At 53.6% G+C, this 27136-nt stretch overlaps 1 protein-coding gene across 16 annotated transcripts; it reads left to right on the forward strand.

The window, feature by feature from the left end:
* SEPTIN3 (septin 3) lies at nucleotides 1-27133 on the forward strand. Of its 16 annotated transcripts, none has more exons than XR_014081588.1 (12): nucleotides 1-159; nucleotides 3232-4610; nucleotides 12112-12303; nucleotides 14100-14228; nucleotides 14897-14978; nucleotides 17205-17342; nucleotides 18638-18755; nucleotides 19619-19718; nucleotides 21879-21975; nucleotides 23193-23244; nucleotides 23528-23621; nucleotides 25807-27133. XR_014081588.1 is itself a non-coding variant. In XM_081587733.1 (12 exons), exons 2-12 carry the CDS (start codon nucleotides 3251-3253, stop codon nucleotides 25870-25872), a joined length of 2427 nt encoding a protein of 808 aa, XP_081443859.1. In that variant the 5' UTR covers nucleotides 1-159; nucleotides 3232-3250; the 3' UTR covers nucleotides 25873-27133. The 16 variants fall into 16 exon arrangements, 12 of the variants coding, with proteins under 12 accessions (XP_081443859.1, XP_081443857.1, XP_081443858.1 ...); XR_014081585.1 differs by having other exon boundaries at nucleotides 1-155; XR_014081586.1 differs by having other exon boundaries at nucleotides 1-155; nucleotides 26065-27133.
* The last annotated feature ends 3 nt before the right edge of the window (nucleotides 27134-27136 follow it).

The raw sequence follows: 27136 nt of genomic DNA on the forward strand, positions 1-27136 counted from the left end.
AGAAGCTCGCTGGCTAAGGAGAGCGACACGCAGGAAAATGGATCAGACCACACAGCATGATATGGGCCGCCATGTCCTCATCAGGAAAAAGCAGGAGATGAGGCGAAGAGTGAAGGAGATGCCGGAAGAATGCTGAGTCTAGTTCCTGGCTCGGGGTCAGTGCTCAATGTCCGCTGTCACTGCTGTACTATAGTTACTGTAAGGATTGTTTACATTCCCATTTCTCTGAGCAGGCTGCATGCTCCTTCCCAGACCTGATGTAGTGCCGGGCACATAGTAAGTGTTCAGTAAATGGTAGCTATCATTAGCACCATAATTATTATAACTATTCCTATGACTCATTGGAAAAGAACCTGATGCTGGGAAAGACTGAAGGCGGGAGGAGAAGGGGATGACAGAGGATGAGATGGTTGGATGGCGTCACCGACACGATGAACATGAGTTTGAGTCAACTCTGGGTGTTGGTGATGGACAGGGAGGCCTGGTGTGCTGCAGTCCATGGGGTCACAAAGAGTCAGACACGACTGAGTGACTGAACTGAACTGATTCCTTTGAAACAGACAGAAGAAGACACCTAGCCCAGCCCAAGGGCCAGGGTGTGCAGACAGCCCACAATGCCAGCGCCAGGCTGGGAGGCCTTGTGGGTTTTCTCAACCCCAGGGGAGGGTCATCTTCGCAAGCTCAGGGGCTCAGTACAGGATCCGGCTGGAGTGAGTACAGGCTCTGGGGAGAGTTGTTGAAGCAGACAGCCCCTGCTGTAGTCTCCAGCTTGCTCCACGAAAGACCTCAGACAGGTGGGCAAGACCGTCTGAGGGTCAGAGAACTAAACAGAATGCGCGGCGATGCAGAGGGCAGGCAGAAGTGAGGTTAGGTCTGGGACCACCACAGTGTAGCTGTATTTGGAGTCTCGCTGTTCTTACTGTAGACATCTCTCCAAGGGTCAGAGTCTGGGGGAGACAGAGGAGATTTGGGGACGGCAGACAGCAGGGCACCACCCCCCAGGAGCCCTCGAGTCCAGGGCGGCCCAGCCTGGCTGTTACGAGCCTCCCATGGCCCTTTGGGATTCCAGAGGCTCAGAGCAGCCATTCAGTGACGCCCACTGCCGAGAAGCCAGCCCCTCCCTGCCTCGGAGCCCAGCCCAGCTGGGGACGACGCTGGTGGGACAGGTCAGGGGAGGGCTGGGCCCTGGGCCTAAGACCACAAGCCTGGACACTGAGCGAAAGCCCGTGAGGGGACCAGAGGGATGAGGCCCCAGAACTGGTCACCACCCGAGCTGGCCAGAATCTGGGCGTGGAGGAGGTGAGGGCCCTGCCCTGGAGTCCGCTTCCCAGACCGAGGACCTTCAGACCTTTCTTGTTCTCTGATCAAGGTGGGTGAGTCTTTGTGGCTGGGGGGAGGACAGGACCAAGTGATTGATGGGGGGCGGGGGGAGGCTCAGGGAGGGGAAGGCATCTGGGGACGTTAGAACAGATTCGGAAATTCTGTCCTCTGGCCAGCCGTGTGTGTGTGTGTACACCGAGGGTAGATGTTTGTGGTTACGTGCAGGGTAAGTGCACCTGTGCCCCGGTGCATATGGTTGTGAGTAAGGGCCCGCAAGCAGGGCTGCAGGGACATGCCAAGTGGGGAGGTGATAAAGCCTGTGACAGCGTTGGGGACAAATATGCAACTAGAGGGGGACGAGGGGCTGGGGCGCCGCCGTGAAGGATGATGAAGAGCCTTTGGTGTCCTGCCCTGTCCCTGCTCCAGACCTTAGGGCCTTAGCCACAGAGTCACACTCCCCCGTGAACCCCTACTGCCAGTCCTGCACCCCCCGCCAGCATCACATCCCTGCCTGCTGTGTTGAAAGCAACAGAAACAACTTTGTTCCAGAAGGAGGGTTCCATGGAGCCCAGTGTGTGCCCCAGCTGGCCTTCTGGGCACTCTGGAGCTCCCCTCCGGGGATGGCTTACCCATGCAGACCACCAGCCAGATTCCTGGATGCCCCCCTACCCCTGCCCCAACTCCCCGCAGCCAGATGGTCCCTCTGCTTCTTCCTCTGTGCTGCTCAGCCTTCACCAGCCCCAACCCAGCCCACAGAGTGGCGGCTCTCCTTGCCGCGCAGCTTGTGGGATCTCAGTTCCCCTGATCGGACTGAACTGGGGCCACAGCCGTGAAAGCACCACGTCCTAACCATTAGACACCAGGGGACTCCCTCTTTGCCTCCTCCTCTGTTCCCCCGGTCTCTCTGCCACACAGCCACGGAGTGACCACCTGCAAGATCCCACCAGGTCCCCTTCCAGGGCCTGAGCATCATGGTGGCCTGGCCTGGGTCCCAGCACACCTGCATCCTGGCCTCCCCTCTCCCCCAGACACAGCCTGGAAGCCCCAGGGGGGGTTTTCAGAAAGACACCACGTTTCCTCGCCCTTGGGCCCTCCGTGTGAATTCCCCCAGCCCCAGGTCAGCCTCCCTCCTTGAACCCCAAAGGCTGAGCTAACACTTCCGCCACAGGGAAGCTGTAGGGGAAGCTCAGATGTAGCTCAGCCTGCTTTGCTGCCCTGCAACTCTGGGGACCACACGTCCCCAGGGGCGGGGACAGAGGTGCATCGAGACCCCCCACCGTGAACGCTCGTTACTTCTGCACTTCTCAAGCCTCCCCTCGTCCAGGGCCATCTTCAGCTCCAATTCCGGCTCCCATTTCGGCTCCAGAAGCAGGCAGCCCAGGGCTCTTCCCTGGTTCTGGGAGGAGCCCCAGATCTGACCCTGTTCCCAAGCCAAAGGGGTCGTCTCTCGGCCTCCTAACTGGATGCCGGCACTCCTATTTTGGGGGCTGTGTGTGGGAACCCAGAGTCCTCTGGCCCCTTCTGGAAAAGGCAGAGAGGTCTCCAATAACCACCATCCTCCCCTGGGGTCCCCAGACATGTATATGTGGCCTCCATGGAGTTGTCCACAGACAGAGGGGCTGTGCTCAGGCCCAGGTAAAGAGAGAGGTTTCATCCATCACGCCAGGCAGCCTGCTCACTGGGTGCCACCTTCACCTGGCATCCAGGTAGGTGTGTGTGTGTGTGAGGTGTGCAGGCATGCAGCGGTGGGAGCTGTAGGAAGGGACGCATGTACCCCACTGAGGACCTGACAGCTCCCTCCAAACAAGGCCCCTTCAGAGGAGGGCTAGCCACTGGTCAGGTGGGGGAGGACCGGCACCTCCAGGCTCGAGCGCCTCACCCCTGCTTGGCCCCCTTTGCTCTGTTGATCAGGAGAAGGTGGAAGACCTGGATGGACCACGACTTTGAGATGCAGCCGCATGGTGCCCCCAGCCCCAGAAACTCCTTCTCCCGCAGCCACCTGCTGGGCCGCCCGGCCCACCCCTCGAAGCTTCCTGGCGGGGTGTCACCTCTCGTACCTGTTCTCAGGAAGACCTTCCATCTGGATGCTTTTCCCCCGAGCCACATCCCACAGGCTTCCAGCCGGCCGGGCCTCGGGGCGAGGGCCTGGAGCGTGTCCCCGCAGGAGACTGGCAAGAGCCTGGCATCCAGGAAGTTCAGTTCCATCTCCCTAACAGTCCGTCCGCACAGCCAGACACGGCCCCTGGGCCCCCTACCTTCTCACTGGGAAGAGCTGTCCAGCCCGGGCAGGGAGGCTGCCCCCCACGGAGGAGGGAGGCTGCCCACAGTTGGCTCGTCATCTGTGACCCTAGTGCCAGGGGACAGGGTCCACTCTGAGGGCCCAGGGAACCCAGGTCTGGCCAAACCCAGCAGGATGCCCACAGTGGAGAGGCCCCTGGTGAGTTCATACCTGACCCTACCGTTCCAGTCCCGCTTGGCTCCGAGTCCACCAGGTCCTGCAGGGCCAGGCTCAGTGGGTGTGAGGCACTCTGTCCCAGTGGCTGCACACGTGCCTGCCAGGGCTTCTCCAGGAAGAGGCAAGCCCCGGTCCAGGGGTATTCCGAGACCCCGGCTGCATCTCCAAAGGGCCTCCCCTACCGCGGGGCCTGCAATGGCCATGGACTTGGCTGCTCTGGATACGAGGCCAGGCACAGCCAGCTGTTTATCCACAAGGGCCACCAACAGACCCGGCTTGACCGTCAACTTGGCTACACCAAATCCATCCAGACTGGACACAGGCACTGAGACCCCTGACCTGGATACCAATCTGGGCTCTGCCGTGGACGTGGCTACAGCAGGCACAACCAAGCCTGGCAGGGGCATGGACTTGGTAACCACAGACCCGGACAAGGTGGGCAAAGCCATAGCTACAGTGGGCACAGCCAAGCCAGAAACCACCACAGGGGGTTCAGCCATGGAACGGGCAGCCCCAGATCCAGTCAAGCTGGGCACAGCCAGGCCGGACACAGTCATGCTGGCTAGGGTGAACACAGCCAAGCTGGGCGTCACTATGAATTCTCCAGCTCTGGATACAAGCAGGCTGGGCATAGCTATGGGTCCCGCTGTGCCAGTCACCCCAGACCCGGCCGCTGGCGAGACCACACTGGACAGTGTCATTAACCTGATGACACCAGACGTTGCCACCCACCCATCAATGCTGAGCCGAAGCACAGACGCAGCCCTGGGCCATGCTACAGCAGATGCTGCCATGGACTGGGCCAGAGAGCTGGACCGGGCCAGAGAAACCAAAGGTAAATGCAAAGATCTGGGCTGGGGAGGCACTGGACTGCTGAGGGGGGCGCAGGGGTGTAAGGGCCTGGAGATAGATTATGCTTGGCTAGATCTGGAAAGGGAGGGAAGATTTTTTGTTAAGGTGAGAATGCCATTTCTTTCAATATCTTTGTATTTAGTTTATTTATCCGGCTGCACTGGGTCTTAGTTGTGGCACATGCAACGTGTGGGATCTTAGTTCCCTGACCAGGGATTCAACCTGCATCCCCTGCATGGGAAGGTGGATTCTGAACCACTGGACCACCAGGGAAGTCCTGGGAGGGAAGATTTTAACTCTTATTTAAAGATTTTAACTCAGTTTCGGCACGTGGGATCTAGTTCCTCGACCAGGGACCAAACCCAGAACCCTTGCTTTGGGAGCTCGCAGTCTTAGCCACTGGGGGGAAGAAACCCTGATAGCTGTTGCTTAAAAGGTGTCTCACCTGGAATTCTTTCTTGGTCCCCCAGCCCCAGCACTGTAGTCCTAAAGGGTGAGTTGGAGATTTGTATGTTGGAAGTCCTACACGGAACTATAAACAGGTCAACACAAGGGCCAGAAGTTCATCTGGTCTTCGAGAGGCTGTGACTTGCCTAAATCACATAGCTGACATGTCTAAAGTGGCAGTAGTGGTAAAGAACCCACCTTCAGTGCAGGAGATGTATAATAAGAGACTCGGGTTTGATCCCTGGGATGGGAAGATCCCTTGGAGGAGGGCATGGCAACCCACTCCATGGGCAGAGGAGCCTGGAGAATCCCATGGGCAGAGGAGCCTGGTGGGCTATAGTCCATAGAGTTGCAAAGAATCAGACGCGACTAAAGTGACTTAGCACACATCCATGCAAGGTAATGGGGACCCAGTGATTGGAATTCTTCCGGCAGTCTCATTCCCAACCTTTCAAAGGCTCAGAGATTCTGGGTCTGGTGGATGCTCAGAAAGCATCTGGTCCTGCAGCTTAACTGGGGTTGGGGGTTGTCAGTCCCCTTCCCACTGCACTCTGCATACTCAGTCTGGGGGAGCCCACTCAGGCTCTCGTCTTCCCTCCTCCGGGACCCCAGCTCTCTCTCCATCTTCAGCCCAGGCCTCTCTTCTGAAATGCAGGTGTGGACAGCCAGCGGCCTGCTGAGCCCCTCCGCCCAGACAGCTCTGAGGCAGGTCCAGAGGTGGCCCTTTTCTTCCTGACTTCTGCCTTCGCTGATATCACTCCTGTAGCTGCAGGCCCCACACAACTAGAGACCCGGGCATCCTCCTCTTTCTCTCCCCTTCATCCCAGCCAGTCTGATTCCAACTCTGTGGCCCAACCTCCTCAGTCCTAGGCTCTGTGTCCCTTTCTCTCCACCTCTCTGCCCCTGCGAGACCACTCACCCCCTTCAACTGGCATGAGATGAGGGACTCCTCTCATGGGAGCACTTTCTGCTTAACAGCTGTTGGTGACTCACCATTGTCTTCTTTTAAAGTCCAGCCCCTTAGCTTGGCTCCCAAGGCTGTGGACTTCTCCAGCCTCTTAGCTCTATATCCCTGTCTGGAATTTTCCCTGCTTCCTTGCACCCAGGAGCTCTGTTGTCCCCAGCACCACGCAGGTCTCACCTCTGGTCTCCTCACCTCAGCCCTCTTCTCTCCATGGACTGATTTCCCTTCTTCCCTCCCACCTACATTTGCCTTTCCATCTTGGCCCTCACCCCCTCCAAGAAATCCTACAAAACTCCTCTCCCCAGAGTGTCCACCTCCCTGCACCCACCGTTCCCTGTGTACATCCCACTCCCTGTATTAGGACAGTCCAGCTTTCTGTCTTACCCCACCAGACCCAGAGCTCTTTGAGGACATAAACCATGGTCCTCATTCCTGTGCCCGCCTGGCCTGGAAATATGCTATCCATTCATGTGGATTAAATGCAAGAAAGATGATTTTTTTTCTGATCCGTAAATTGAGGCCCAGGAAAGAAATTTCCTGACCAGTTCAAGGTCATAGGGCTCGTCATCCCAGAGTCAGGCCTTGAACTCCGGCTCCTGAATCAGGCAGGGCTCTACCGGCACTCGCGCCTCGGCAGAACCCCACGGAACCAGCCCAACATCCCAACCAGCGCGTGACTCACGCTTGCGCACCGCATCCCGCAGCTGTCACCGGTCCCCCGCGCTCCCGCCCCACCCCAGCCTTAGAGAGTTAGAGGCCGGGAGCCAGATCCGGGCGGAGGGCTGGGATGGGGGCGTCGCCCCCCGCCCAGCATCTCTAGCCTGCGAGGCTCAGCGCCCCCGCTCAGCCGGCGCTGGGTGCCCGCGCTCCCGTGAGCGGGCTGGCCGGCGGAAAGCCGGTGCGGGCGCCGACGCCGTGGGAGGGGGAGGGGCCCTCGGCGGGGCGGGCGGCGCGCGGGTCACGTGGTGCGGGTGGCAGCGGCGGCGGCGGCGGCGGCGGCATCGGTGCGCGCGGGCAGGGGCAGCGCGGCGCCGAGCCACGGAGTCGAAGTCTCGGGCGGGCGCGGCGGCGCGGGGCGCTGGGGCGGCGCGGCCGGGCCGCGGGCCGGGCGGGTGGGCGGAGAGCGCCGAAGGGCGAGGCCCGGCTGCAGGGTCTACTCGGCCCAGGAGGAGCCCGCGTCCCGCTCAGCCTTGCAGCCCCGCGCCCTTGAGCATCTTCCCGGAGGAAACGGAGACAAAGGAGGATTCATGTCCAAAGGTAAGGAGGCCGGCCGGGCCATCGGCGCGCGCCGGGAGGCGGAGGCTGCGGCCCCTACCAGCCCAGCTGGAGATGCTACCGAGGGAGGGTTGATGCGCGGAGGAGCCCAAGCACGGTGACATATGTGCATGGACACACACACGGTGGCACACTCCCCAAGATGTCCAAGCCCGGAGAAATGCACAGACGGGAAGGCGGAGAGACACGGAGACCCCCGAACACGCAAGCGGGCACCGCGATGCGCGCTGGAGCACACGAAGACGTGCCCACACATGCACACCACGCGCAGGTATCGGGACCACCTACAGCCGGGCTCAGAGACCTGTGCGCTGACACAGAGACCCCTTCCCCCACACGGGGCGGGCGGGCGCACGCTGAGACAGGCACCAGCTGGTGGTCTCCAAGGGAACCCGTTGGCCTCCAGAGGACTGGGATGGAGGAAGGGGTATATATCAGGGCCCTTTGCTTCTGTGAATGGGAAAGTACTAAGATATCTTTTGTGATTTCTCCGCTGAGAGCCAGGGGCTGGAGCTAGGGGTGGACTGAAATTGCCTCTGCGGGTGGGGGTGGAGTCTTAAAGACTGCTGGGGTCTGGGGGTTGGGAATGATCTCTGGCTCCGGCTCCGGAAGGAAGAACCTCCCCACCCCCTGGATCCCCACGAAGCCAGGAAGGCAGGTGCTATTCTGGAAAGGTCCCCTCTCTTTGCGGCCACCTTCCCAGCAGAGGGGTGGGGTCCCTGGGCCGGACAAAGACAAAGCCCATTCATTTCCCTGTAAGAGAAAGCACCAGGGTTCTTGCTTGGCAGGGAGGTGGGGGGGCCGGGGTGGGGGGTTGCAGTTTCTGTGGGGACTAAGCCAGAGCTGAGCAGGGGGTGGACAGGGTCTCTCCCCGGAGCAAGGTTGGGGCAGGTGGCTCCCAGCAGGAGGTGCTGCAGGCAGGGCCCCGAGAAAGCTGGGAGCTCAGAAGGAGCCCCAGGAACCACGTAGGCAGGATGGCATATATGAGTTACATCTGGCTGTGAGCCCACCCCGAGCTCTTCCCCAGCCCTGGGGAGCCCCTCCTCCAATCCCTGTTGTGGAGGGAGGGAAAGGTCTCATAACAGAGTCTATCTACGTGTCTGGGGCCCGCCCAGGTTGGAGGTCAGCCGCTCCACCAAGGGAGCAGCATCCAAAGGAGAAGAAAGGTGATGGTTCTGAGTAACATCAGCCTTGCAGTGAGGCTTGCATTCATTCATTCATTACTGAGTGAGGCTTGCATTCATTCATTCATTCATATTGCTGAGTGAGGCTTGCATTCATTCATTCATTGCTGAGTGCCTTGTTATACTAGGTCCATCGGGGCACAGAAATCCATAAGACATGGCTCCTGCCCTGAAGAAGGGTGGCAATTGGCATGTGTTCAGTGCCAGGTTTATGCCCACACTTTTGTGTAAGGATCAAAGCAACCCAGTGAAGTCGGGACTGTCCCTGTCTTCCTGAGGAGAACACTGAGGCTCCCAGAGGCCATCTGGCTGGGAGTCAAGGATGGGCCAGCTGCCCGTCTGGAGCTGGCATGGCCGGACCTGGAGGGGCTGCAGGGGCAGAGGAGGGAGCTACAGAATTCAACTTTGGAGCTGCCTACGCCCTGTGCTCTGGAGGTCTCCTCACTAGACAGTGTGAGGCAAGGACCTTGTCTGGGGTCCAGAAGTGTCCTTGGCATTTAGTCCAGGGTTTGGCTGGAGTTGGCTGTCACTGGAGGGCCTATAGAGTGGCCCGGATGGGATGGAGTGAGTGAGTGAGTGATGAATGAATGAATGAATGAATGTAAAGACTACAGAGGTACTCGGGGCTGAGGCAGCACAGAAGGGAGGCATCCATGTGGGATGGGAAAGCGGAGGCTTTCCTGTGTAGTGAAGGAAAATCGCCAGAGGCTGGAGCAGGCAAAGGGTCTTCCAGCAAAGGCTGTGACACCGTGACCTGCCGCAGGTTTGCAATACTTGTGGCTGATGAGTGGTCGTCGTTAGCACTTGACTAGTGTGTAATCGCCATGTGGTTGGGAGGGGCATCTTGCCAGCAGGAGCTCTGTGGGTGGTGACAGGTGCTCGATGGAGGAATGAAAGTGGTGGGCTCTGCTCCTGGCCTGCTGGAGCCCCTAGAAGTTGCCCGAGAATCTGGTCAGCTGGCCTCTTCTCAAAACCAGGTTGTGTTTGGGGAGTGGTCTTTGAGGCTGCTGCGTTGATAGGCTGGGGCTGAGAAGGCCAGGGTAAGGATGCAGACTTTATAAAAATACTTATAAAAACTCCCATAAATAGATACCAGACTCATTTTCCAGGTCTGCAGTGTAAGACCCTGACCCCCCAAAACACACACGTGCACACAGATGGCTCCATCTCACAACAGTGGTTGTGGCGACCCCGTGGGCTGGCCGTAGAGGCATCCGGGGGATGCAGAGGACCGGCCTGGCGAGCAGCTAGACAGGGAAATTGGGGCATTGGCCCCAGCGCAGGTGTGCTGAGTCGGGCCCGGGAACCACGTGCGGAGTGGAGGCGCAGGCCAGGCTGCTGATAGTCAGCTGCTTCAGGCCCGAGCCAATCTGGGTGCCTTCTGGAGCCGCCTGGCTGGCAACAACTTCCTGGGAAGCAGGAGGGAACCACGCCAGGCCCTGGGGAGGTCCCGAGACTCCGTCAGATTTGGCTGTGTCCGCAGATGACAGGGAAAGAACGGTTTCCAGTGGAGAGAGAGAGAGTCATGCCAGGACCAGAGAAAGGACCAGGCAGTGTGGGGGTTCAAGAACAGACTCCTGGCTGGCTTTGGGAGTAGGGGAGGGAGGTGCTCCTGTCCCCTCTCTCTCTTTCCCATCTGCTGCTCCATCAGTTCTCCCTATGAGCCGGAGACCCTGCAGGGTGGTAACCAGGAGTCATAGGATTCTAGAATGGCCAGGCTGGAAGGGGGCCTCCAGAGAGCGTGGAGTCCAGTGACTGTGCTGGGTAATTAGCATCTCGGGCACCTCCCTTTAACAAGTGCTTTCACATGCACCACTTCATTCCCCCTCCTGACTGGGAACTGGAAAGAGGCAGAACCAAGAGGGTTTGCAGCAGTGAGGCAGAGTGGGGGTGCATCTCACGTGCGGGGCTCCCCGCAGTCTTAATCACAATCCTAAGCAGTTTACAGAAGAGGAAGCAGGTGCATGGGGGCAGGTGGTTCACCCGAGGCCATGGAGAAGGCAAGTCACAGAGCCAGGCTCTTCCCACGTCACCACACACCCCCGTCTTACGAGGAGGGAAATGGAGATGCCGTGTCCCGAAACCCACCCTGGAGGACTGTGCCCTGATGAGGGAACACACAGATTTCTCGTGTATATGAGCATACCCATGATGTGCCAGACCAGGGAAGGGCTGTGATCTCAGGCTCTCCTTTCTCCTGTTACCCACCACGCCAAGAACACAGCGTGTCATGTCATCTTAGGCCCGTGACTGCCCCTGCTTGGGTCTCATCCTCTCCTCATTGGTCAGCAGGGGAGGCTTATTCCTCCTCAGATTTAAAACTAAGGCTTGGAGAGGATTTCCCTGGTGGGCCAGTGGTTAAGACTCCATGCTTCCACTGCAGGTGGCATGGGTTTGATCCCTGGTCGGGCAACGAAGGTCCTAAATGCTGTGCGGTGCAGCCAAACAAAAAATTTGAAAGCAATAAATGACTTGAAAAATAAAAACAAGGCGTGGAGGCTGTCTGGGGCTCCTCAGGGCACAGAGACCCCTACTTTGCAGCAGTGCTCATGGAATAGAGGGGACACGGAGACTGGGAGACACAAGTGATGCTCACTCTGCTGAGCTGAGGTAGCCCCATGTGCTGCTTTTTTTAAAAAATTTATTTTGCTGCGTCAGGTCTTAGCTGTGGCACGCTGGATCTTTCGTTGTGGTGCACAGACTCTATTTGCAGTGCACAGGCTTAGTCGTTCCTCAGCATGTGGGATCTTAGTTCCCCTACCAGGGATCGAACCCACATGCCCTGCCTTGCAAGGCAGATTCTTAACCACTGGACTGCCAGGGAAGTCCCAGACCCATGGGTTTCTAAAACACTAAGCAACTGGGTCAGGGACAGGCAGTCAATAGACGTTAGATCCAGAATCCTAAAAGGTCTTTGCTTTGCCCTTTATTTGGGTGAGGCAGGACTCAGGTTGGAATAACCCCAGACATCTCTTAGGTCAGCGGTTCTCAACTGTTGGCAGTGCCAGCCAACATCTGGCACTGTCTGAAAATACTTTTGATCATTAAATTGGGAGCTACTACTGATATCTAGTAGTGGAGAAGGAAATGACAACCCACTCCAGTATTCTTGCCTGAAAAATCCTATGGACAGAAGAGCCTGGTGGGCTATAGTCCAAAGGTTTGCAAAGAGTCAGACACACCTGAGTGACTAAGCATGCACTGGCATCTAGTGAGGCCAAGGATATCCCTAAATGGACTACAATGCCCAGGACAGCTCCCTATGCTAATGATCTGACTTAGCATGTCAATAGTGCCAAGGCGAAGAAACCCCTGGGTTAGAGACACAGATCTGGTGCTTTGGAGCAGCGAAGTGCATTTGAGAGTACCCCAGCAACTGGAGGGTCTGGGTACTGGTCCAGATTTTCCATCTGACTTGCTCTGTGTTCTTAGGTGAGCCCTTACCACCGCCTCCTACCCCCAGGCCTCAGTCTCCACATCTATGAGATGGGAGACCTGTACTGGAGGACATCCATGGTCCCGTCCAGGCCGACCTCTGTATGGTTCTATATCCAAAGAAGAATACAGTGGTGTCCACGTGACCTCAGCCCGCCCCTCCCACCTTGGCTTTGCAGGGCTCCCGGAGACCAGGACGGACGCAGCCATGTCAGAGCTGGTGCCTGAGCCCAGGCCTAAGCCGGCAGTGCCCATGAAGCCCGTCGGCATCAACCCCAACCTGCTGGGCTACATCGGCATCGACACCATCATCGAGCAGATGCGCAAGAAGACCATGAAGACCGGTTTCGACTTCAACATCATGGTGGTCGGTATGGAGGCCATGGGCTCCCTGGAGACCCTGGTGGCAGGCAGCACCCTTTAGAATCCCACTTCTTTCTTTATGATGGCCTCAGCTCTGGCTTCTCTAGAATGAGCTCTTCCTCAGAGGAAAGATCTCAGCGTGCTGATCATAAAGGCCTGACTCCTTTCTCCCCACAAGGCTGGCTGATCTGAGGGTGGGAGATGTGGGTGGACGATGGCCAACCTGGTCCCATCACCCCCTGTCTGTACACTGGCAGCCTTATGTCTGTGCTCAAGGCTTGGGAGCATCACCCTTGTTCTTCCCCACCTTCAAGAGTTGGGGGAGAGTCAGAGGAAGGGTGGTCTTCTTTCTGATCTTAGGTAGTGCTTTCAAGCTTGAAGAGAATTTCCAGGACATTGGTCACTAAGTAGGGTCACTGGGCCACAGAATGTAAGAGCAGGGAGGGTCCTTTGCCTTTGATCGCAATGACATATTCTCTCAGTTGCTGAAACTGGGATCTAGGAATCATCTTTCTTCCTCCTGCTTTATCCCCAATCCAGTCAGCCATCAAATACCGTCAATTTTACCTCACAAATATCTCTCCAGTCTGTCTACCCTCTCCGTCTCCACTGCCAGCACCCTAGGCTACCATCTGCTACTACCCTGGGTTACCACGGCCACCTGACTCAGAGCTGCTCATACATCTGGGCCAGAGTGTAAATCATCTGAAACATCTTGCTCTAAAAAATACTGGCTAAACTAGACAGCGTGCATGATGACATAACTTCTTTTTCTCCTGGTTCTCTGTCTTCTTCAATCCATTGTCTACCAGTTACCGAATAATTTTTCCAGGCTGCAAAACTCATCATCACCCATCCTACTTAACAATCTTTCATAAGTGTAAGGGTTTGAATTCCTAGCTTCTCCACTCATCTCTTACCACTTCCCATGTAGCATCTTTGTTGTTCAATCGCTAAGCCACGTCTTACTCTTTACAATCCCATAGACTGCAGCACACCAGGTTCCCCTGTCCTTTACTATCTCCCAGAGTTTGCTCAAATTCATGTCCATTGAGTTGGTGATGCCATCCAACCATCTCATCCTCTGTCGTCCCCTTCTCCTCCTACCTTCAATCTTTCCCAGCATCGGGGTCTTTTCCAATGAGTCGGCTCTTTGCATCAGGTGCCCAAAATATTGGAGTTGCAGCTTCAGCATCAGTCTTTCCAATAAATATTCGAGGTTGATTTCCTTTGGGTTTGTTTGGTTTGATCTCCTTGCAGTCCAAGGGACTCTCAAGAGTCTTATCCAGAACCACAATTCAAACGCATCTTCACTCAGCCTTCTTTATTATCCTGTGATTCTTGTGCATGTTTGAGAAACACTCTGCTCAGACCAGTGGTTTTCACCTATCTTTCAGTTGTGGAGCTCTTCCTTAGAATGAAATCTTCTTCAGAAGTACAGTGTCAGTATGCAAAGTAATTCCATCTTTAAGTGTGATTAAAGACTAAACACTTAGGTCAAGCAAAAACGAAATGGAAAACCAGTACACAAGGGCAGAGGTTGCCCCTTTCCCAGTGCTCCCAGGGCTCCAGAAGGAGAGAATGTGCAATTCGACTGACGTTTTCCCAGGTCCTTCACCAGTAAGTAGGAAAGCATTCCCACCTACTCGCTCTCCCTGCTCAGCCTCCAGCCTCTCCAGTGAGCATTCAGTCAAGGACCTGGATTACAGCTCTAGAATTCTGTAAGCTCAGGGGAGAGATGCTAGGCTTGGGAGCTGGGCCTGGGGTCTCCCTGCCTTCTCATCCTCCTCCTGTATTGCTGCAGGTCAGAGTGGACTGGGCAAGTCAACACTGGTCAACACCCTCTTCAAATCCCAAGTGAGCCGCAAGGCCTCCAGCTGGAACCGGGAGGAGAAGATTCCCAAGACAGTGGAGATCAAAGCTATTGGGCATGGTGAGGACCCGGCAGGGACCCTGATGGGCGTTGTTCCAAGGGCCTCTGCCAGAAAAGGGGAAGAGTGGGGCATCTGGGGGATGAGACAAATGAAAGACAACCTGAAGACAGGATAGAATTAAGCCCTTGAACACAATGGAGCCAACTCTTTAGACTGTAAGTCCAGAAAAGGGTGTGAGGGAATTCGAGAGGAATGAAGGAGGATTTGAGTGGGATGATAAAGCCTGGTGGATTTTTTTTTTCATTAAAAAAAAAACATTTTTTTAACTTGGCTGCACCAGGTCTTAGTTACATCACGAGGGATCTTTAGTGGGGCACTCGAACTCTTTGCAGCATGCAAACAGTTCACGTTTGCAACCCGAATTCCCTGACCAAGAGTTGAACCTGGGCCCCCTGCATTGGGAGCATGGAGTCTTAGCCACTGGCCCACCAGAGAAGTCCCAAGACTGGGTAGATTTAGACAGACAGAAGGGGTAAGGAGGGCATTTCAGGTGCAGGGAACGGCATGAACAAAGGTGTTGAAGTGTTGAGGACCCTGAACTTGATTTTTCCAATCATTGGTCTTGTAGAAGTAAGGAGCCCAGGTCTCCCCCAGCTGGTAGGCAGTGGGGCACTTGGTGTCAGCTGGAGGAGTGACCCCCTGGGTGCCTTTTTTGTTTGCTACCCAGTGATCGAGGAAGGTGGTGTCAAGATGAAGCTGACTGTCATCGACACCCCGGGCTTTGGAGACCAGATCAACAATGAAAACTGGTATGTCTGCCCGAGTGTGAGACCTTCACCCTAAAGACTGCAACACAGATACTGCATGCAGTGCAGATTCACTCAAACTGAGAACCATCTGTGCCCTCCACGCTGAGGGCTTAAGTGGGAAGACTTGCTGAAAGAGGGGAGGAGGGTTGTTGGGAAGCAAGTGGAGAGGCCCAAATGGGGCCTGGGCGTGAGGATAGGAAGGACAGAGCAGAGGGAATGTCAGCCGAGGCATTGCCTGGAGATGGGAGTGGGTCTGGAGCTGGAGAGACGGATCGGGGGGAACTGGGGTGCAAACCAGGCGGGCCTGGAGGTTGTGGCAGAGAGCTTGGCCTGAGGGCCAGGTGTTGGCCTCCTGGACAAAGAGAGGGAGGGAGGAAAACACGGGGGAGGGCAGTTTCCATGAGGAGAGAGCCTCTGGGGATCCAGTGTCCAGCCGAAAGGGGGGAAGTACACTGCCCAGGTGAGGATGGAAGTGTCGGGCTGTGAGCAGAACACACAGTGCCTGCCTCATGGTGCGGCCAAAAAAAAAAAAGGAAGCAGGAGCACAATGTAAGAGTCATGAGTTGGGTCTTATTCACTCTCTTACTGAGGGCTTCCCAGGTGGCTCAGTGGTAAACAATCTGCCTGCCAATGCAGGAGACATAGGAGACGCGGGTTCATTCCCTGGTTCAGAAAGATCCCCTAGAGAAGGAAATGGCACTCCAGTATTCTTGCCTGGAGAATCCCATGGACAGAGGAGCCTGGCAGGCTGCAGTCCTTGGGGTCACAAAGAGTCGGGCATGACTTAGCGACTGAGCATATACTCACACATTGAGGACTGTACCCTGAGAGTCAGCCTGCCAGATGGCTCTGAGGACCTGCTCTGAAAAGGTGGGCAGAGGCCAATATACATGTGAGTTTTGACTGGGGATACGTGAAGTCAAGCATACATCTCAGCAGAAGGCTACTGCCAGTCAAGAGGAGCAGAGATCTCTGTTAATGATTTTAGTGCTTTTCTAAGTCGGGGAAGGTACAAGAATTTGGGTCCAAATTTTTTTTCCTGAAATACAACTATTGAAGGGCCTGTTTCCCCAAAGCACAGAGAGCCTTATCTTGTTATTTGTCCCAAATTCCTTCCAGGATATATTGTAGGTCAGTGACTACAGTGGCTAATGACTTAATCCTTGTAAAACCAGATGGCAAGTGACATTCCTTGCTTCACAGAAGGTTCTGGGCAGAAGTTTGCTCCCAGAGAGGGATGAAGACAGCTGTGCATCTGTGAGGGAGCCTGGGGCTACCCTAGACAGACAGGGCCTCTCAACAACACACCTTGGAATTGGCTGTGTTGATCTTAGAAAGTGGCTGGTCACCTTCTTCTCTGGCTATCCACACACTCCTAGACAGAGAAAGGTTACTATTATAGCAACAGCCATGATAATGATGAATTATTATGCTGGGATTATTGTATGGTTATGATTATAATATGAATTATTATAATGCCAGGACTGAGTACTTTCTATGGGCTGTTTCTCTGTTCAGTACTGTGCTGTTGTTGTTTAGTGCCTCCGTCATGTCCAACTCCCTGCAGCCTCTTGGACTATAGACCACTAAGTTACTCTGTCTGTGGGATTTCCCAGGTGGAGGTGGTGGTTTAGTTGCTAAGTCATGTCCGACTCTTGCGACCCCATGAACTGTAGCCTGCCAGACTCCTCCGTCCATGGGATTTCCCAGGCAAATGGGTGGCCATTTCCTTCTCTAGGGGATCTTCCTGACCCAGGGGTCGAACCTGCATCTCTTGCATTGCAGGCGGACTCTTTACCACTGAGCCACCAGGGAAGCCCCATTATATCTCTGTTCCAATTCTTACATGAATCTCTCCAGGCACCTGTTGTTACTCTCTTTTCACTTTTGAGAAAAGAGCTTCAGAGAAGGGCAGAGACTTCCCCAGAGTGGCCCAGCTAATAAGTGATGGATGTGAGGAAAGTGTGTACTGCTGTCAGGAGTAGGGTGGGGTTCTGCAGGTTCCCAAAGATCAATCAGAGGGCTCGGACCCCAGGGGAGTTCTACCCTTGCTAACAGGGAAAGCCATCCATGGGGGCCAAGGGAGAATAGTCAACAGGTCATCTAGAGCCCTCGGGAGGCAGGGAATGAGACGGATGTGAGAGCCTGACTCCTGACTCTGGTAAGAGGAGCTCCCAGCTCGTGTCCTTCTGGGTCCTCCACCTGCTGTCTTCCCCCATCCCCTAGCTGGGAGCCCATTGAGAAGTACATCAACGAGCAGTACGAGAAGTTCCTGAAGGAGGAGGTGAACATCGCCAGGAAGAAACGCATCCCTGACACCCGCGTCCACTGCTGCCTCTACTTCATCTCCCCAACCGGACACTCGTATGTACCAGTCCTGCCCCCGTCACTGGGCCTGCCTCTGGTTTGCATCATTTGATCCCAACCTATAGTGAATGAGCGATATCTAGGCTCAGCTAGGGAGGTCAGGTGGGCCCCCACATAGTCATGGCCTTGGGAGTCCCCCAGAGATTCTTGACAGGAGAGAGAAGCTCACCATTAGCCCCACGCTGCCTATCAGTGTGTTAGCACCATAGCACGACTGTGCCAGCAGACAGACTGTGGGCAAAGGGCTCCTCGTTTGCTCAACAGATTCCTGCCATGCAGAGGCCTGGGGTCAGGGGCAGCAAGAAGAATGAGATAGGAAGGGCCCGGGCTACTGGATTGGGGCTGGTGTTTAGGTGGAGGTGGGGAGGGGGGTCCCAGGCATTTGGATCCAGCTGGAGGAGGGACCCAGGCATTTGGAGGGTGGCCAGCCCAGCAAGAGGAGCCAGGTGTCCAGTGATGAAGGCTGACAACCAGCAGGGCATGCCGGGAACTCGGGTTGTATCAGGTGGGGCTGAACCATAGGGAGTGCCCGCAGAGAATGGAGCCATCCAAATGGACAAGCAGGCCACCTTCCTGCTGGGGAGGTCTCCTAACTGTCACTGAGCCCAGCGGCTAGGCAAGAATTTCATTCTTAAGACGATGGCACAAGCGCGGCAGGCCCCCAGTTTTGGAGGAGCCAGATGTTTAGCAGGTTTTCGACGGTGCAGCTCAGGAACTTGGCAGGAAGGTTAGCATTTATCCCTCCCTAGAGCCTGGAGCCAAGGTCAGACAGGCTAGCAGGCAGCCTGACTTAAATGAGTCCAGTGGACTTCAAACTAGAGCCAGATTGGGGGCCCAGAGTCCAGAGGCCCTCGGGTAGAGGAGGGGCCAGGCCCCAACTGGACCCCTGCAGGATTACTTGGGGACTAGGGGGAGGCCTGTCCAAAAGCACTGTCCTGTAGGCAGAATAGACACAGGTATAACCATGACACAAGGATGCATGGGTAGGGACCACAGTCCATGGCTGTTCGCAGGAGAAAGAAATCTCAGGTCAGAAAAGGTGTCGTGAAGGAGTGGTTTGAGTGGGGCTTAAAGAAAGCCAGGATATGCCCCAGAGCCAAGGGAGAGAGAAAGGGAGTTGGTGGACCACGTGTGGGTAGAGAGTTGAGTTCTGTTCTGCAGACGGGAGACGGTGGCTACCTCAGCCAGTTCCCAGCCCAGTCCTCCTGTCCCAAGGGTGCCCCTGGAGTGGTGGCAGTGGCTGAATGGGGGAGGGCATGGTGGCTCTGACACCCCGCTTCTCTGGGCCCCAGCTTGCGACCTCTCGACCTGGAGTTCATGAAACACCTCAGCAAAGTTGTGAACATCATCCCCGTCATTGCTAAGGCTGACACCATGACCCTGGAGGAGAAGTCTGAATTCAAGCAAAGGGTGAGAAGGCCCCTCCTCCTTTTCTTGTCCCCATGCTTGCCTCTCCGCCTCTGGTGCAAGCACTCTCCTATCCTCTATTACTATATCCACCTCCTACCCCACTTCCCCCCTGGCTCCTACTCAACTGTTAAAGAGGTGAGGCTGGTGGAGAAGAGAAGTTAATGCAGCTCCAGCCTTCTCACCCTCCAAACTTACCTGCAAATACCACTAAATGCATAAATCACCTTGAATGTGAGAAACCACTCCTCACTGTTAGGTTGCTTGAAGGACGAGACTAATTAATCAACTGCCCACTGGTCTTTATCATTATTTTCCATAAGCTCTGTCCTGTGACGGACACACAGGGGACTGGGTTGGGGAGATGCTGGAAAAGTATAAAGACGGTTGCTGCCTTTAAGAAACTTCATCAAGATTACTGAAAAGCACTGGATGGCTTCCTGGAGGAGGAAACTTAAGCTGAGCTTTGAAAAGGACAAACGGGGAGAGCCTGGGGCTGGCGAGCTGGACCTCTCTTCCCTGCAAAGAGGAGTGAAACAAGTATGGCATGAGCACTGCCCACGTGGAGTCTGTTCTCAGTCGTCCTGCTTGTCTGGATCTTGATTTTACACACCCTGAGAGGAACAGACTGCACCCCCAGATTCTTCCTCATGGCAGGCTGGGGTGGGCAATGGTAACCGTAGGACTGGGGCTCCCATTCATTCAGGATCCTCCTGCTGCCCAGGGCCTCAGAGTTCAAAGATGACCAGACTGCCATTTACCACTCTGGCTTCAGTATGCACACATTTGCACAAGCATGCGCGTGCATACATAGCCCTCTCTCTATCCTGACGCTTGGCTACCATGCTTCTCCTGCCTGCCTCTAGGTTCGAAAGGAGCTTGAAGTGAATGGCATTGAATTCTACCCCCAGAAGGAATTTGATGAGGATTTGGAGGACAAGACAGAGAATGACAAAATCCGGGTAGGTGCCTAGGACTCTGTTCATCACACAGATGCCCGCCTTGGTCCCCCTGGGATATGTATCATGTACCATTTCTGTTTTTCCTCCTGCTTTCCCCTTTGCAAACTCCCTGCCCCACCTTGCCTGACCCAGACCAGGAGTGGCGTGGGAGAGGATGAGGACTGGGGGCCCTGGCCAAGACTGTGAACCCTGCACCCAGAAAGCCAAATTCTCCTGTTCATCCCCAGACCCCACAAAAGCCTCTGGTTCCCCCACAGGGCCAAGCAAAACCAGAGTATGGGGTGATGGAAGGATACAGGCAGGAAAAGACTCAGGCAGGGCTCCTCCTCAGTTTCTCCTTCTTTAAAACTCAGAGATCAGGCTAGATGAGTGGCTTATTGGCTCTTGCTCCCCTAGAAGAACCTTTAAAAAAAAACTAATGTCAGACAGACTCCAGTATGTTGTTGTTCAGTCGCTCAGTCGTGTCCGACTCTTTGCGGTCCCATGGACTGCAGCACCCCAGACTTCCCTGTCCTTCACCATCTCCTGGAAGAATTTGCTCAAATTCATGCATTGAGTCGATGATGCCATCCAACCATCTCATCCTCTGCTGCCCCCTTCTCCTCCTGCCTTCAATCTTTCCCAGCATCAGGGTCTTTTCTAATGAGTTGGCTCTTCGCATCAGGTAGCCAAAGTATTGGAGCTTCAGCTTCAGCATCAGTCCTTCCAGTGAATATTCAGGGTTGATTTCCTTTAGGAATGACTGGTTTGATCTCCTTGCAGTCCAAGCACCATAGTCTTCTCCAGACTCCAGTATATAAAACATAAAAATAGAGCTGCTTTGGCTGAGTGACACAGGTACAGCCCTACCTTCTGAGCAGCCCCTGGGGTGTTTCCTGGGAATCTTAAGGCTTCATGAAACCTGGCTGGGAAACCACTGATCTTTATGATTTCCAAGATCCCTCTCAATTCTAAACTTCTACTGTTCTGTGATTCCTCATCAGAATCCTGGGTTCTAGTCTGAGCTTTTCCACTAATGACTGTAACCTGGGACAAATCCCTCGCTTTGGCCTTGAGTCCATCAAGTGTGGTAACCTAGGAGAAGCCCCTCACCTGATGTAGTTGAGACAGGTAGTTCATTGAAAAAATCAATTGAAGAAATCATTTTAAATACAAATCTTAAATGTTTTAAAATAGATGTTTTACTAAATTATTAAAAAATATCAAAAACACATCATGTTCATTAAGCATTCTTTTTATATAGAGACAAGGCCTCTTCTTTGGAGATAAGTCCACTCTTTTTTTTAATTCAGTGCTTTTTAAAAATAATAATACATTTTTTACTACGTCGAGTCTTAGTTGTGGCATGCAGGCTTTTCATTGCAGCATGTGGGCTTCTCTCTCGTCGGGGCCAGAGCACATGGGTTCTGTAATTTGCAGCATGCAGGCTCTCTAGTTGAGGCACTTGGGCTCTGTGGCATGTGGGATCTTAATTCCCTGACCTAAGGGATCAAACTCACGTCCCTTGTATTGGAAGGCAGATTCTTAACCACTGGGCCACCAGGGAAGTCCTGCTAAATCCACTCTTAATGCAAAAGGAACTCACCTTTATCAAGTCTTTCTGAAACATTCAATTTTCAGAGAAACACATCTCCACACTGATATGTCCTCAGCTTATATAATAGTTAATTTATCCAAAAGCAATAATAGTACACACCAGGCAGATAAACTTGGGAACAGACGCCTGCTGGAGCAGAGGAGCCTAGGTACATCAGAAAGTGGTCTGAACTCTGGCAGGTCTCTGCCAGTGTGGGAGACCATGTAAAACTTGTTACTTTGGCTGGATGTCATCTAAGAGGTCTGTCTTTCTTGGCTAGCTCACAGAGTTGTTCCAAATCAAACCAAACCTGTTAAAAGTGCTAAAGACTACAAAACGTTCTCCAATTGTGGGAAAGCTGACTTCCTGAGGTTAACCAGCCAGGCAGGGGAGCAATCAGGTCTGGGACCCAGGGACTTCAGACTCCCAGTCCAGTGCTCTTTTTAAGAGACAAGAGCCTGGCCTCTGCCATCAGTGAGATCACTGAATGAGCTTCAGAAGTGTGCAATTCAGGACCGTATGCCATCCTACCCTTGGAGGCGCAAAGAGTAGAAGGATGACATGCGTGTGTGTCTGCTTTGTCAGCAGGAGAGCATGCCTTTCGCTGTGGTGGGAAGTGACAAGGAGTACCAAGTGAATGGCAAGCGGGTCCTCGGCAGAAAAACTCCCTGGGGCATCATTGAAGGTAATTCAATGCATCTTCTTGAAGAACTGGTTGCCAGTCAATTATGCTTATTAATTAAGCATCTGTAGGTCAAGGCACAGTCCTAGGATGCAAGATATAAAATGAATGCCAGCCAGAGCCAGCCAGACCCTGCCGTAAGGGGCTTACAGTCTAATTGAGAAGCTGAGACTCATGAGCAGGAAGCAATAAAAGATGGATTTAGCACCTGACCGGGAGGCACTAGCTCGAGGGTCAAAGGAGCTCAGAACATGGAGAGATTAATAAGGATCCGAAAAACCAGAGAAAGGTTTTCACATGAAAGGAGGCATGATCTGAAAAGCTGCTGAAGGGTTGTTCAGATGTTGCCATTTTCATTTTATTAGGAATGATGTGACCTTAAGAAGGTCACAGTGATTCTGAGAGCTCTCAGAGAATCACTTCGGTGATGAATTCATCATGATACCCTCGGAGGGGGGTAGGGTAGGCGTGACTGTTCTCAGATCATCCTCCCCGAGGCACTCAGGTCTCTGGTTAAGTGTCCTGTTCAAGATCACATGACGTGTTAGTGGTGAAACCTGGATTTTAGACCTGGATATTTTGATTTCAAAACCAAGTTCATCCCATTATATCATGTTGTCTTTCATTTTTCTATCCTTTGTTGGGATTTTAAAAAAAATAGCCTTTTTCTCATTATTTGCATTGAATGAAATTATAAGAATATCTGTCCTACCCATAGATTGTGAGAAAGAGGGTTCACGACTTAATTCTTTTCGGCTTCCATAGTCTTTGTCAAGTGATTTGTAAATAGTAGGCACTTGATCTATGTTGAATTAGATTTATCAAGCCATCATGACCTTTTTAAGATGGCTCGATTATTCTCTGTGTGTTTACTGTCTTCCAATCAGATTATAAGCTCCTTCAAGATAGAAATTGTGTCTTCGGCCTTGGGCAAGTTTCTTAGACTCCCTGTATCAGTTTCTTTTCCTATAAAATGGGGAATATAATACTCCATATGAGAGATTATTCCACAGACTCTAGAATAGTATTGTGCCCTTGTCTCTGCTTCATGCATCCTTGTTCAATGAGTAAAATCCAGTGCAGTCGAGCGCCAAGATGAGCACACCTCTGGAAGGTGGCAGATGCCTGGCCCGTGGCTCAGTCCGTGACCTGAACAGAAATTCACCTGCTGGTACCTGCATTAGTGAAGTGACCACCTGTTTTCGTTTGTTTGTTCACAGTGGAAAACCTCAACCACTGTGAGTTTGCTCTGCTTCGAGACTTTGTCATCAGGTAAGACGCACCCCTCCCACCCGATGGCAGGTTTAATTATTTGGGGTCCCGAGGCCACTTGTTCAGATCCACTTCCTCGGTCCCCAGGCCCCTCTGACAGAGCTTCTGCCACAGTCCCAGCTCCCATCTTGAAGGACAAGGGGCTCAAGAGGTGTCATTGGCTCTCCGGTCCCAGTCATTGGGTCCAGACCCTGGAAGCAATGTGTTTACCTCAGACGTGGGTCCTCTCTCCCTCCTCCTGCCCCTAATCCCATCCCTCTTTCTCTTGCCCTGTGTCCTTCAGGACCCACCTCCAGGACCTCAAGGAAGTCACACACAACATCCACTACGAGACCTACAGGGCCAAGCGTCTTAATGACAATGGAGGCCTCCCTCCGGTGAGCGTGGACACAGAGGAAAGCCACGACAGTAACCCCTGACGACCCTTTCTCTGCATCATCACACATACCCGCTTCTCCACACACACATCCTCAGACCACCACCCACCACCTTCTTCCTTTCTACTCTGTCCCACAGGCCTGTCTGGTGATTGTGGATCATCTTGTCTACAGTGTGTGTGTGTTGTGTGTGTATGTGTGTGTGCGCGCGCTCATGTGTGTGTGTGTGTGTGTGTGTGTGTGCGTGTGCCTGTGCAGGGCTGAGGTACTGATACTGCCTCCCTAGAAAGTTCTAGTAAGTTTGGTTCTTCCGTGGCTGTCCATTATCTGTCTCCTTTCCTTGTGTCCCAGAACAAGGCCGTGTGCCTCACTCAAGAGGTCTGGGGGAGGCTTCATTTAAAAATGATGGGAACAGGTGAGCCTCAGGTAACGCTTTCTTATCTCTGAACCCACCTGTGAGCAGGGACCGCAGAGATTCTCCAAAGACGGTCTGTGGAGCTCTACCTGGGATGGTGGGGCGGGGGGGAGTTGAGGACTTAACCCTCCCTGTAAGCCCAGGGTGGTCTGTGGTGAGGCTAGGACTTTTTGGGAAAAGAAAGATCAGCGGAGAACAGAGAAGTCGGCCAGTGCTGGGCTCCTGCAGAATTAGTGCCTACAAGTGGGGGAAAGTGCTCCCCCCTTCGGTCTGTGTGGTGTTCACTGTCCAGAAGCTACCACCTGTCTCTGTCGCAGACTGCTGCTTTCCACACATCCCACCCCCGCCCCCCGCCTCACTCTCCTCTGCTCCAACCTTCTCTCTTTGTCCCCTTTTCCTCCTTCCTTTGTCCTGCCCCCTCTGACTTCTTTCATTTCCTTTTAGCCTAATCCACTTGAGCTGCACTTCTATGTTTAGGATTTATGTCCAGGTTACTTCCAAAAGTGACTTTAGGCCACTTAACATCCCCAGTAAAATCACAGGACAGTACAAAAGGAGATTACAAGGGAAATCAGATCTGTAGAGAAGCACAGGAAACAAAGTTTCTGCAGTCGAGCGATGAAAAGGGCCCTACGCTTGTGGCCAGCCCAGCAAAGAATGGGTCATAGCGAGCTATGTGGTTCCCAGTGTCTGGTTAAAGAAACTCATGTGCTGGTCAAGTGAGACGACCTTTTTTTTAGGTGTTAGGTCCTAGCAGAACTGGGTCTAAAGAAGTATCGAGAACAATATACAGTGTTTGTCTTTCTTGGTCATTTGGCTTCAGAGACAGTTTTGAACCTCATCTCCCTTCTGTCCATCAGGATTCTTCCTCCTTAAGGCTGGCTTCTGTTTTTCCTCCTTCTTGTATATATTTGACCTCCCTTTCCTTCTCTTCTATTCTCTCTCTTTCTCGTGTTGAAGCTACTTGCATTTTTGTCTGTCTGTCTTTCTCAGCTTTTAGCACTTCTTCTTCCTCACCCTTGTAGACATGCCCAGTGACACTCACAAGCCTACATGTAGCCTTTTCTTGCCTTCCCCTCCAGCCCTGTATTTATTAATGCATATATTTTCCATGTTGTTTGACACACAAGTTACTCTTTCTCCTTTAGTCTGTAAGGTGGCTGAAATTTCAAGCTGGGGAAACAGTTTAGCCTCAGGCAAGGGGGAAAATTGATACAGTTTACAGTAACCTCTTACAACCTCCTGTTTCATCTCCTGATCCAACCTGAGGTGTTTTACTGGTCCTCTACAAATCCCAGCATTTATAGGCCCTTATCACTCAGGTGCTAGGAAAACATATAGACTTAAGACCAAGATTCAGCAGACCAGGAGAAAGAGGTGGGTGATCAGATTGCTAGTGGCCCCAAGCTCATGGTCTCCAATCTTTCCTGGAAGCTCATTAGCAGTCCAACCCCCATCTTTCCTCACCCGCATGGTTATTCCAGGTTAGGCACCAGTCAGAGCAGAACAGCGCAGGGTTAGAGCCAGAGGGTGCTGTGTTTCAACAGAAGGGGGACCCCTGGCTTATATGAAGACGTGGGACTAGACACCTTGGCCTCACAGGGAAGATCTGGGGTGGGAGTGGGGGGCCACTGGCGAGGCTGAGGAAGAGAATAGGAGAATAATGCTTGGTGCTCCTAAACCATGGTCTCAGCCTCCCTGGAGCTGTTCTGTATGTCTGCTGTCAGCTGCCGGTCTCCACACCCTCAACCGTTCTCAACCCCCCTGCAGGGAGAAGGCCTCCTGGGCACTGTCCTTCCACCTGTGCCAGCCACCCCCTGCCCCACTGCCGAATGAAGGCCATTCCAAGCACCGCTCCTCCCTCCATTCCTCTCAGCTCTTCTTGCTGCAGGGCCACGCGCTCTTTAGTTCTGTGCGTGTCGGGCCCACCACCACAGCCCCTCTCAGCCCTCAGCCGATGGGAGGGGCCAGCTGCCTCTTTAGGACAGTTGCTGCTTCCATTTATCCACACCATCCCTCTCCTCCCAGTGGAATGGAGTTCCCGCCAGCACTGCCCTCCTCCATCGTCTGTGTCGGCCCGGTCCTAGCCCATCCGTAGGGTGAAAGAACTCACCAAGAGCTTCTTCTGCCCTTGCAAACCCATATCAGCTACTTGTAACCATCTCCAAAGGATATGGCGTTGCTCCCTATCCATTCATCTGCATGAGCTGCTCTTGACTTCCTTAAAGGGTCAAGAAAGCAACTTTTCTGCTTGTCGGATTTGTTGACGTCAGCTGTGTGAGCCCCAACGTGGGACAAGGGTGTCTCCTTCATTGCTTAAAGCTTATTTGTAAGGATGGGTCACTCCAGATGTGGGGGAGCAAGGGCTAGGGTCACTTTTTAAAAAGAATCACTGCTGGTGACTGGCCCAGAGTGCAGCCACCCACCCACCCTACCCCATATAGCAGCCATTTAGGAATGGTGGTTTTCCTGAAGAGACATTCCTGGAGTTGACTTCCTTATCCTTAGATTTTAAATAAGAACTATCACACACCGAATTCCAGAAGCTCACGAAATGTGAACTCTAGGAAGAAAAAAAGCACCCTTCTGTCCACTTAGCAATAAGAGGGAATCTTTTCCCACCTACCCTGGCTACTCCTACACCCCACCCCTCCCCCACTCCATTAATGTGAGTAATGAATTAACCTGGCCACAGTCGGTCACTGTAGGCTAGTGGAAAATCCCCAGTGGAGGGGAAAGCCCTCCCATCAGATGCATGAATGTTTGCGAATGTCGGCTGCCACTGCCCACCCCTGCACTGTGTCTTTATGGAATACCCCTTGCCCACTGCCTGACCACTTCCACCTGGACACAACTTGCTCAAAGGCTGGTGACTTGTGGGCCATTCATCTACAACCAAGTCGGGATGGAGCAAGAGGCCCAAGCCTAGGGGATGCAAGAACGACCCATTTCTTAAATGTTACCGGTCCCAGCCAACCTTTTGGTGACATTACGGTGAATTTTCCCAATTGAAAGTAAGCCAACAGACACTCAAACTGGTTGTGTAAATGTTGCTAGACTTTATGTGTTGTACAACTAAACATTGCTGTTTGAACAATAA

This window comes from Giraffa tippelskirchi, chromosome 4, assembly GCF_054371585.1.
Source record: "Giraffa tippelskirchi isolate mGirTip1 chromosome 4, T2T-mGirTip1v1.2.pri, whole genome shotgun sequence".
NCBI classification, from domain to species: Eukaryota; Metazoa; Chordata; class Mammalia; order Artiodactyla; family Giraffidae; genus Giraffa; species Giraffa tippelskirchi.